This window comes from Rhinolophus sinicus, linkage group LG05 (genome assembly GCF_036562045.2).
Source record: "Rhinolophus sinicus isolate RSC01 linkage group LG05, ASM3656204v1, whole genome shotgun sequence".
Lineage (NCBI taxonomy): Eukaryota > Metazoa > Chordata > Mammalia > Chiroptera > Rhinolophidae > Rhinolophus > Rhinolophus sinicus.
In genome coordinates, this window is record NC_133755.1 from 101272474 (window position 1) to 101285229 (window position 12756).

Consider the following 12756-nt stretch of genomic DNA (forward strand, 5'->3'; position numbering starts at 1 on the left):
TGGGCCTTGAGAGGAAAGAATTCACCATTTCTGTTTTATCCTTTTACTCCATACAAGCACGATGCAAAACTGAAATAAAAAGCTGAAAGCTAACATCAGCCTAAAAAAATAAAATAAAAAATGCTACCGACAACGAAAAGCCCTCATACTCTTTCCGATATTCACCTCTCTTTTCCCCACATAGCCTCTACCCTTACGCTCAACACTGACACTTGACTACATAGTTTCCCTTCTCCCTCTTGGCAGAGCTGAAACATCCAATAACTGAAACCCAAATAATTGAAACTAAAAGAAGAAGGTATAGGTGGCTGTGGGAGTGGCTCTAGTGGAGGGTAGTGGGGGTGGATACAAGAATTCAAATGCAACTAATAAAGCCTGACCCCCAATTCGCACAGGTCTAATTGTGGCATAACTAGACATATGGTTGCTCATGGTAAGTTGGAGATGAGTTTTGTTTCATTGTGCAGGTCTGACCGAATGCCTCATAGAGCACAGTCAGAAAATGTGAATCAGAGTCTCAACAAATAGCTAAGGGGCACAATAAATACCTCAAAACACACAGATTGTTTTGCTTCTGGAATCCAGGAGCCAAAGAAACCAGTGCAGAACTCTCAAAACATAAAAGGATGAGGTAACTCCAACTCTTCTGAAACCTCCTCATGTGTGTTGATTGACCTGTCAAACACTCAGTCATCTGCTAGTTTTCCACATCCCTACAGAATATATAAGCACCTAATAACATGGACATATTAGTTGTCCTTAGAGTGTTTTTAAGAGTGAAGAGGGTCTTATACCATCATTTCCCCTCATTTCTCTCTACCAACTATTGAGTTGAAGTAACTATTATCCTTGGTCTGGACCATTACCTCTCGTCTCCAATGTCATCTTTTAAGATGCAGTCATGATAGGCCTAGAATGATATTGGGCTCAAGAGAGCTTCCACCTTCTTCTAGAACTAAGCTTCAGTGTCTGGATTGGGAATAGCCTCCTAACTAGTAATAGTCTCCTAATTAGGAATATTCTCATTGCACCAAGTGTTGCCCTATTCTCACTTCCCAGTTTAGGTTGTTCTTTACTCCACAGCCACAGTAATCGAGTTCAGTCTTGGCTGATGTCTCCAGACTCAAACCATTCTCTATCGATTCTATGATCAAACCATGTGAACGACAAACCACATGAACCACATGCTTCCTCTCTGCTAGGGTCTTCTGCTCAAGCTGCTTCTCCCCTTGGAATATACTCTGCCCAACATGGCATGGATTAGGTACTGAGTAACTAATTATCTGCTAAATAAGGGGAGAGGGATCGACAGGGAGGGGAGGCGGGAGAGAGGTTATAAATACTAGAAACACGTTTCATGTTTTCATTTGGTATGAATGAGTTTTAACCTGTCATGTAAACCTTACCATCTTAGAAAGTAAATGATTTCCTTTTAACCTCACTTTCCAAAATAATACGAGAACACCCTGACTACTACACAAAAGTGCCCAGCAGTGAGCACAACCCAGAGACTACACAGTGAGAACCAATGTCAAGTAGTTCACCTAAGCTTAATCTGAATCACTTTTATAAAATTACATAAATTGGACACAGTATATAACCCTCAAAATGTCTTTTCAATGAAAGAAACCCAGCTAACATATCCCATCTCACAGCACTGATTTCATTCACAGCTGATTGATGGATGACCCACTTACTGCTAAATGAATTGCAACAGCCTCACTGTGCAGGTCAGCTGAGTCTGTAAATGTGAAAGTCTGCTGAACAAAGCCAATGCCACCAGACAACTGGGCGACAGGAACACCCTATATTTACAAATGTTGTCATGGTTCTGGCATGCACTGTACCCAAGAACAGCCAACTTACAAAGCTGAATCAGATATTCCCCAAAAGATAATTCATATTTTTTTTAAAAGTATGTATTTCATTATTCTATATGAAGCAAATAATGAAACTTTATTTTTTTCCATTTTTAAAAAATTACAATGTGTTGAAAAGATGAAATAGTTTAATCAAATTACTAGTATCGTGCTAAGTGAAATAAGTCAGATGGCAGAGGACAAGGACCATATGATTTCACTCACATGTGGGATATAAAACAGAAAGCAACAAACAAACTCAGACACAGACAACAGTATCTCTTACCAGAAGGGAAGGGAGGGTAGGGAGAGCATAAAGAGGGTAAAGGGGGTCAAATATATGGTGACAAAAAGGAGACCAGACTTTGAATGGTGAGCACACAATGCAACATACAGATGATGTGTTATAAAATTGTACATCTGAAACTTATATAATCCTATTAACCAATGTTACCCCATAAATTTAATGAATGAATGGATAGATAGATAGATAAATGATGTGTAACATTGCAAAAGGCAACATCTCTGAAGTTAAGAGAGCTAAGATATTTAGTTTAGAGAAGGCTATGAATAGAATTGATTAAGGAATCAGGAGAACTCAAACCAAAAGAATGCAAAGCCATTTGGTAAACCCCCTTGTTTCACTGGCGAACAAACTTAGGCTAAAAGAGATGATGTGACTTGTCCAGGGTTCTATAGCACACTACTAAGAGGCCTCAGGTATGGACCTCGGTCTCCCAAATTCCACTTCAGAATCTGCAGAAATAGAGTAAAATTTCTCCTTTATATTTAGAAATCTATCCTTCCAACTCAGACTAATTTTTTCTCTGTGTCACCAGCCACACTGGATGATTCCTTTCACTGCACCCTGCTGGGAAAATGGCTGCACACACATAGGTCATGAAAGGGCATCGCCTAGTTTTGCCTCACCTCCTAAAGACCCTTTTTACTTCAGCTTCTCAGTCTCTATATTGGCAAAGCAGCTAATACACAGAACACTACACATTTTCCGAGAAAGATACAGCCCTGAATCTCTCACATGAACTGAACGTCAGGTACCATAGAAATTTTCCTCACTAGACAGACACACTGCCTTAACGGGCAGCCTTTCCCCTCCATGGAAAAGCAGATCTGCCTCTGGCATTACATTCTCTTCTTCTCTCATACCGGAGCTACTATCAATAATGCCTTTGAACTGTATCTATACTAGGTTTAAATAACAAATATTAGCTTCAAGAATGGGTCCTCCCAGGGTCTATCTCTTTTCCAACAGGTTGACAAAATTTTAGGCTAATTATGGAATTAGAGGAATATACTGTCTGACACATCATAGGTATTCGTAAATATTTGCTGAAAACGTGGGGGAGGGATGAATGGAATTGGGGGATGAGGGTGGCAACCTACTCTGCTTACGCAGAACGCTTTTTGTCTGAAGGAGAGAAAGAAGTGCTCTGTTAAAAATTTGAAAACTTACAGAGCTCTTCTACTCAGTGGATGGTTACAAGATGTTTTGTCTTTTCTACAGGAGCAGAAGATAGTGATAAGATAGAAGTTATAAAGTGCTTACAGTCTACTAAGTCTTCTTCACATGTATTACCTCAAATCCTCTAAAGAAGAAGCCACCCCATTTTACAGATGTGGAAGGGGGGCCATGTTAAATATAAGTCTTCTGACTCAAGATCTCTTAAGTTCTCTTTCCTCTGCAACTCCATATCTATAGTGACCCCCTACAACATCTCCGAAAGAGTTTTATCTATCAATGAACCATCTCATTTTACAGAAGCAAAAACGGATTTTAGGGACACACATTGAATACAGAAATGATAGTTAGTCACATGTTCTTTCCTGCAGAACACAAAATCCCTATTGGTTCAGAGGTTTAGACACAAGAGTGTTAGCAAAGGAAATTTAACTCCTTCACATCTTTTTGTCAAAATAAGAAATCGAGTTTATACTCTATTTGAAAGAGTTCAAGTATTAATGAGAATGAAAGCAGAAGGCTGGAAAAGATGGATCTCAAGTTTCTTCTACATCATGAGTCTCTTAACGTAATTATTTCAAGAGAGTAAAAGTTGCACATTGGAAGATTGGCACAGAGTTGTGGAGGGTGGTGACCTGTGTTCAATTCATGATTCTACCACCTATTAACCCTGTGACTTCTCTGGACCTCATTTTCCTCTCATGTAAAGTATCTCCTCAAAGATGTTGCGAGATGAAGATAACATGCCCACAGGGTTCAGAACAGTGCCTGCCCCCTAGTGAGCGGAGGTAACTGTGTACCAGGGTGAATATTATTGCTTAAACTCTTTTATTCACACCACTTAATACTGTAGTCAGGCAAAAGCAAGTTTCATATTAAATTTGTCAACACAGGAAAAATTTTCAAGCCAAGATGTTTGCTTCCAAAGACAAGCTCCTCAAAGATATTTTAACTATTTTGCCAGAAACAAATGTAATCAACACATTTTTAGTGTCTGCTTCCAAGTTTCAAAAATGTGTAATAATGCTGCACAAAATATTTTTAACTGTGAAGATGGCACACATATTTTGAAAGTTCTATCTGGTTAAAAGCTGCCTCCCTAACAGGAAGAATTAAATAGAGGATAAAAGTAAAAAGTTGGTAAGGTTCAAGTGCTAATGCTTTAAATTGATGGCCACGTTTAGCAAATGCTCATTTATTTTTTATTCATATTCGTTTCAGGGAAAACGAACATAGCTATAACTACTTTCCTTGTACAGCAAAGGATTTTAAACTTTTGCATGTCCTTCATTTAACTGAAAAGACAGAGGCATTATAACAGCGATAGAGACCCAAAATCTATGCAACAATTTTATAACTAAATTCTTACAAAGTGGTTATCAAATCCAAATGACAACTAGAAATTGTAAAAAAAAAAAAACAAAAAAATCAATAAATGCATTTTCATTAAAAAAGATAAAATGGTTCAGAAAGAAATGAGTAGTCAACTGTAAACCAAATGACCTTTGTTTTCAAGATTTGTAGAGCAAAGCTACCATCTGAAAGGAGAAAGATTTAAATTTTATCCTAGTCCTTGAATTCTAAGATTCTATAGCCTAAGATTCATAAAAAACTTGGTTAAAGAAGAAAATATTAAATAAATATTATATTTCAGTGAACTTGAATATTAACGTATTCCAACATTCTGAGATGTTTCGGTCTACATTTTTATAACATAAAAGTCAATTAATAAAAATACTGAACTCTTTTTTATTCAGAAACTGATAATATAATTTGTACAATATCCATACTCCTTTTCATTCTTCTCTCCTTGGCTTCCTTCCTACTTAGGTCACTTTACTATTCCTTGGCAACTCACCAAAGATGAAAAGTAGCATAAACATACTTCAGTTTTCATTAGTTAATACAGCTACATAGAGTGGTGGGAAGTTAAAATTACTGAGGATCATCATATCAGAAGCCTAACTTTCAGGTGATTAAATTTACAGGCATTTGTCCCTGTCATTTGTCATGAGCAAACAATGGGTTATATATAATGCATGCAGAAAGGGCTATTATTTTATTTCTCTCAGAGTGCCTACTCTGTGTTCGATTTGTAATAGGTGCACAACAAATATTTGGTGGATAAATAAAAGAAGGGAGGGATAGAGGAGGAAGTGAAAACACTAAACAAACAAAAAGGTATGCAGTTAAATACATGAATTCATAGAAATTTAAAACTGAAGATGTATGTGAGAATACTGCATCAGTTAAGAGCTCAGCTTGGTAGATAATTCTGGGTGAAATCCAAGTTCTTCCACTTACTGGTTGAGTGACTTGAGCAAGTTACTCAAGTTTCCTGAGGCTCAGTTTCCTCCTCTGTAAAATGGAGCTACTAAAAATAGAACCATTTCCTTGGCTTGCTCTGAAGATTAAATAACATAGTGGTGGAGTGTCTGACATATGGTAGGACTCAAGAAATACCGTTACTATTAAGCATAGTATCATGGCCTAGTCCAATCCTCTTTTACTAGAAACAAACCAGAGACCTAGAGAAATAAAGAAGACTGTCCAAGTTACACAGCGCTCTGGTGGCAAAGCTCAAATAGAACTCACACCTCCTGGCCCATAATCCACAGTACTTATCAGAAAATCTATGTTGAGAAGAGAATAAGATGGCAAATACTAAAATAGGGTGATTCTGGCTCTCAAAATTTAGTGTTTTTAAAAAGCATGAGAGAGGGTGCCTAAACCATGCAATGTCTCTCATGCCCCACCAGAAGACAGTGGTCAAGTTAAATCTGGGATAAGGTGTCTTCAACAAGCAATCCAGATGATTCTACTGCACTTTGAGAGGCACTGCTACTGAATAAGAAGGATGACCTGCTCACTTTACATAGTCATGACTATTAGAATCACCTGTGGAGACCCACCTGCTCTATTCCATTACAATCACTGGAGTGACATCCAGGCAGCTGTAGTTTTCAAAGCTCCTCAGGTGACACTTACATGAGGTCAGTTACAGAACCAATAGACTATAAACTGAAAACAACCATCTTTGCTGAGATCGATATAACAAGACCAGGACGAAGTGAGATTTATGCAACTAAAGAAAACAGAATGCTTTGTGGGAAAAGTTCAAGGGCAAAGGTAGGAAACCAGACCACGTCACAAGGTACAGGAAGCATGTGAGTCTTAGACAAATCAAGGGATCCCTGGAGAAAGGTTCCCAATCATGTCCTGCCTTTGCTGACTCTGTTTATAACACTCATCCTGCAGAGATGAACATTAACCCCTATAGACATCAACCCCTGTTCTAACCTCCTTCTGAACTCTGACAAGTAATCAAAGTGGGATGCTGTGCCATAGTTTAACCCAACTATTCCCATGTACTGTGTTCCCTTAAGGACATTATTTAAACTTTCTGAGTTTCTATTTCTTCATTCCATAAAAGAGGAACCAACTATTTTGCCTATTTCATACAGTTGTTAGGATAATCCAAAGATACAATGTGTCTGAAAGCATTTTTCCAATTCCAAAGCAATATATAAATCGAAACTATTCCCTATTTTTATTTGTACCTCCTTATCCTAGTAAAGACATAACATGCTATGAGATTTCTATTCAGTTGGCACTCAAGGAGCGGCTGGCCGAGCCACCTCCACAGAACCCGTGAGCCTGAAAGGCCACACTAGGTCAGTGTATGGTCACAAGGATTTAAAGAGGAGGTAGGCTGGTTACCTGTACTACGAATGACAAATTTCACAGGACCAGTCAAGTTCAAATCAGAGGCTTGAACTAAGTCTAACGTTAAGGAAAGTTCAGAGAATTGCATACCATTCTACTTTCAGGTTAACTTGAAGGTCATCAAGCCCAAGCAACCCTGCATACAAATGTCTCCGAGTAAAAATGATCAAATAGAGAGGATATGAAAGTTCTTGAAGGAACAAATAAAAGGAATACTGGCTAACAGGCCATTTCTGGGATGGGGGCTGAAGAAATGTAGACTCCAATGCAAGATAAAGAGTTCTGTGCACAGTTCTAACCAAAGATAACAAAGCCAGCAGAGTCAAACACCTCCCAAGTAACAGAAAGCATATCCTAAGAGCAACAGCTAAGCTATTGATTCTGACTCTTTGCATGCCACTAAATAGTCTTTATCTGGACTGCAGGGAAGTGAGACGTCAAACTCCTCAGATAAAATAAAGACTATTCCATTCAGCTTTTACCTAGGAGATACGAGACTGGTAAGTACCCCCATATCACAATCATTTAACAAATCTGATTGGCAGGTATATGACTTATTTTTACATTTTCCACTGAAGTTTTACAAATCATTAGATTCACAATTAGAAAGAAGGGTAAAAACTTTGGCAAAAGGATAATACAACGGGGGAAAAAAGGCTTATGTACCAATTAAGAAACAGATTTGAAGAGTTACCATTTATGCAAACATGTAAGGCTTACTTGAAGCCAAATTATGCAAAAAGCAGTTGGAAAACATATGTGACCAATGCAAGTGGTTCCATTCATAAACATGTGGCAAGCAAGCCATTTCCTTTTGTACTGACCTTTAAGCCAGACCTACACAGATAATGACCTAGATTGGATGCTTTCTTTTTAAAATGCAACCACTGTAAAATGTAAATAGAATCGATGACATAATATTGGCAAGGCGTGGTGGTGTATATAAACAGAAACACCTCAGCAGAACCAGCAGCTAAGGCCAACGATGATCGTGCTCGCTAACCCTAATAAAACCTCACCCTATCACTATGCAGATGAACTCTGCCCTGTGATATCATGACCTTGCCAAAAATGGGTAACATCACATATACCACTTATGTCCAGAATTTTGTTAGGAGACGAAGTTAGGAACAGCTTAAAGAAAAGGCCATCCACTCCCAACTAGTAACATGGAAAGGAGGTTACTTGGAGAAAGTACTTCTCAGGCAAGTAAATAAACATTCACTTATATTTTAAAGACGAGTTAAAAACTCCAGAGAAGTAACTTTCTAAAGCTAAATATCAGTGTTAGGAATAAAGATCTCAGCTTCCTGGCAGTCTTTGTATTCAATTTCCTATGATATGCTGCCCAAATGATTCTGATTTTAGACTGGGGCCAGGGAATAACTCTCAAAACAGACACAGAATACATTAGGACAATTTCATCTGTGTCCCCTGCCCCTAAGAAACACACACACACACACACACACACACACACACACACACACTCACACACAAGTAATTATGTAAGTGCTCCTGTATATAAAAACTGAGAGAGAACTAGAATTTGGCTTTTTCAACTTAGCAATCAGCAAGTCAGTACTGATTGAAAATTGTATTGTATCCTCCCTACATTTGTCAAGGAGCTATTGTCTTGTCATGACTTCTTTCTGATTTAACTTTTACCTACAATGCAGCTACATTTCCAAAGGGTACAGCACAGGAAAAGTCAAGACACATGAACTAGAGAAATGCAAAAGATACACATTCTCTTCAAGCAGTAGTCCAACTAACAAACATTTTTAGGGTTTGAAATTAAAGTGTGATTAAAGAAAGGGATGTCACACACAAAAAAATCATAACAGTCAAACCTAAGGCTACAAATAAAATGCACCAAGAACTCTATAACTTTCACATAAACTAATATGAAAATAACTTTTTAAAAAGACAAATGACAGAACCTCAGTCAGATGTGAACACATGGCGTACTTATTTACACCTGAAACTCAGACGCCACGTTTCTTACCTCATTTTCATCTGTATCCTTGGAAGTAGAGCACACATTAGTACAGAGGGAATGACATCTCTTTTTTTCAATCTGAAAATAGTGTGCTGCATGAGGGCAAAATCTCTCAGTGGTTTGCTTTTCTTGACCATTGCTATGATTTTCTAACGGGTCTTCAGAAAACCCACTTTTTTCAAGTGATCTCTCTGTACCACACTGAATGGAACTTAAGCTGGCTGCCTTTCGGAAAGAAAAAACTTCAGTTTTTCTCTGGAATGTTATTTCTCTTGTGTTGACATCATCTGAATGTTTCTTCCTCTCTGCACAATATGGAGAGCTGTCTTTTTCTGTAATCCTTTCATCCAGTTCACTAACTTTTACTCGTTGTTCACTGTCTTTAGCAGGAGAAACGCTCACATGGTAAGACCAACTGCTTGCAGCACTCGGCAGAAGTTTCTGTTTAACACGGTCAACTACAACTTCTGTCTTTCCTTGCTGAATGCCGTCTCCCAGCGTGAGGTTTGGGGTAACAGATTCTTCCCGTACCAGGCCCCTGGATAAAAGAGCTGGCTGTTCTTCTGAGAGCTGAATGCTGTTCCTCTTCTTTCCTTCATTTTCATTGTTCGGCTCTGCTGACTCTGTGTCACCTACAATTTTCTTGATCGGTTTTCTTCTGAAATATTTTCTTCCGGGAGAATATTTCTCAGGGCTCAAAGGAGTTTTGGCAGGATCTAAATACTGTTCTTCTTTCTCAGCTCTTACACATCCACAGACATTCCCCATTTGATGTGCAGGAAATCACAGTTCCACAGATTCACTCATTTCAAAATCCAGGGCTTACTTAGCTCTTCTCCATTAAGTCCAAAAATTCTACTGTGACCTCTAATTCCTCAGACTGTGCGACCATCCTCTTCAGCATGAAGCCATTTTGCTTATGAGAAAAGCACACGCAAGAAATACCATGGCATCTTGCCCAGCTGGGTCCCTGTGTCTCATTAGACAGACAGTGTGGCTTATTTCTGGCCACCAATCCTCTTAGACAAACATTGCTGCTCACTGTCAAATGACAGCGCTGATGAGCTTTCAAGACAAACCCTTAGCTCTATTACACGACAAGACTCTGGCCCTCACTTTAACTTTCAGTTTTCTGCAATGCAATTACACTACCAAAGTTTGTGTTTAACCTTTGAAACTATTGGTGGTTCAACAAATCTGAGAGCAAACAGAAAGCAAATACCAGTCAGGAGACATTTAGCAAAGTGCCTTTCAAATTTAGTTTCCGAGAGTCTTTACCACACAATTATTTTTCTTAAGAAACACCAACTGATTTTGGTACTTGAACAAAAAGGCCAAAAAAATCTCTGTAAATCACATTAAGATTCTTATTCAAAACAGCAGCCATTAAAAAAAAACCAGCCTGATTCAATAGCTAAAGGAGAAGATAATAAATGCTAAATGTCTAAAATACTCCATTAAAATTGTTTCTAAAATCAATCTTTTAAAATTGTTTGTAATGTTTTTCCTATGACAAAGATTTCTAAGCCATTTCCGTTATGTGCTCATTAGGATTTTCACATAAGCAAATTGATAAATTATATGATTTAATGCATGAAATATTTAGCCAAAAGAAACACCTGCGTGTTCTTATACATGAATTAAGGCAGTTAAATTTAATATGTAACTTTTATAATTGTACCCTAGTTAAATATTATACAGTTTTACTAGGGCCTTGCTGTAAAAATAATAAATCAGTATAGAACCTGATTATCTAAGGTGTACATATTTCTAACACTGAGTCATAGATATGGTAAAAAGGAAATTAGTATGGTATTACTGGACTAACATGCAAGCAGAAATCATCTGACTAATACAAATAAATTGATAACTGCCTTTCTCCAGGTAGCCTTTGAACTGATCAAAACTGAACTCACTACATTTTTCTAAACAAGAATATTCAATTATACAGTCAAGTTAGCAATGTTGTTGATATTTATTAATAATAGGTCTACATTGTGATGTCTTCCTTAATTATTGAAAGAGAAAATTAAACAATCTCTAGTAGCAAAAACTGAATATCCTAGAACACAAGCTGGCAAATAGAAAGTCTCGGGTTTGTTTGGTTGTTTGTTTGTTAATTTGATTTTCAATGTCTTCAATGGCATAAATCATTATTCAAGAGAATTTAAAAGTATAATAATGGCTGGTATTTGTACTGACACGACAGGGGTGCAAGCAGTGGTTTGCACACCACTCACCTTTCCTCAAACCTTGCCAAACTGAGCAATTGTCCGTTTTCAGGCCATTGCACACAACTCCCTCTCCCAGAAGTGACCCAACTTTAGTCTCTGCCGGATAGCTGGCAATCATCTTGCCAAGTCTATCTCTAATATCAGTGAAAATGTCCTTTAATCTCTAACACCTTCCTAACCCTATTATTATTTCTATTGTAATAGAGTCATCACCCTCGAGTACAGTGAGTGTTCTGAAAATTCTCCCAAGAGATAGCGCAACATTCTTCATGACCTCAGATCTCTGGATCTAGCATATGGTAGGCAGTTGATGATACAGGATGACTGCACCAATCATGCTTACCTTCAGACAGCCTGAGTGGAAGAGAGATTCAATTTGTGATGCTCATAACAAACAGTTTAAAAATAAATAAATAAATTGGTCTTCTAAAATTACTTCCCTTATTTATGTAAAGTACAGAGAGAGGGGGAAAAAAAATAAGCCCAGTCATTTCGCGTGAGGGTGATTACCGCTGCTATAAATAGCCTTATATATTGGCATAACCAGTAAAACCGTTCTGATCTTAAACTATCATAGTACTAAGAAAAGTCATTTCATCTAAATAAAGGAACATTTCTGTTTTACCAAAACATCGATGTGCTTCATTTTAAATAGATCTTGCTCTAATTTTTAAATATTGGTGACAATTTAACAGTCATTATCTTGGAATTCAGGTCCTAACGTACACTGGATTCCATAATATAAGCCACTGGCTCATATTAGAAGCAAAATTTATTTTTGGTGCTTCTGTGTCTGGTGGTCTTCTCTCCTCCAAAACATCTGAACCCCAAAGAGCTTTCTTAATATATAATTCATTTTGAATGAACTTTCCCTTAAATTTCCTCAAACTTATGGTCTAAATATATTGCATCTAATTCACAACAATTTACTCGCATTTTGGCCAGTTATTTTCTGGTGTCTGCTCCCAGTACCTTAGGAGTATTTTCTCCAAGATCTCCAATGTCTCCCTTTTATACAAAACCATTAAGTTGTATTCAGTCTTGATTGTCTCAAGTTCTCTAGCGGCATTTCATACTGCTCATTATTCCTTTCCCCTTGAAATCCTCTTCCCTTGATTTCATCAATACTACATTTTCTTGTTGCTTCATCCGTCTTATCAAATGATCCTTTTCTGTTTCCCCAGATGGATCTTCTTCTTCCTGTACCCCCATTCATGGGCCTTCCCCAAATTTCTGTGCTTTACTCTTGACTCCTCACATATGCTCTTCTCTTGGATCCTTCTCTCTGATAGTTTCAATGGCCACTTGAATAGTGGTAACTCCCAAGTTTTTTATCTGTACCTTTGACTTCTCAGCTCTGCTCTGCTCACAAATCTGTAACTGTTCAGCAGACCGATGCACAGGCTATCCCACAATGCCATCAAAGCCGCCTAGAAGGTCTTCAGTTTTCCCCTTACC

General features: G+C 37.8%; 1 protein-coding gene across 30 annotated transcripts in view; it reads right to left on the bottom strand.

The window, feature by feature from the left end:
• Window positions 1-12756, bottom strand: part of DST (dystonin) — a 428022-nt gene that overhangs the window by 192442 nt on the left and 222824 nt on the right. Inside the window, exon 1 of one of the 30 annotated variants that reach the window (XM_019734632.2) lies at window positions 9071-10195. The exons of the other annotated variants lie outside the window; for them this stretch is intronic. Coding sequence (XP_019590191.2) covers window positions 9071-9832 — 762 coding nt within the window. The 5' untranslated portion in view covers window positions 9833-10195. Of the gene's footprint in view, window positions 1-9070; window positions 10196-12756 lie in introns of those variants that run through there. 30 annotated transcript variants of the gene reach the window in all.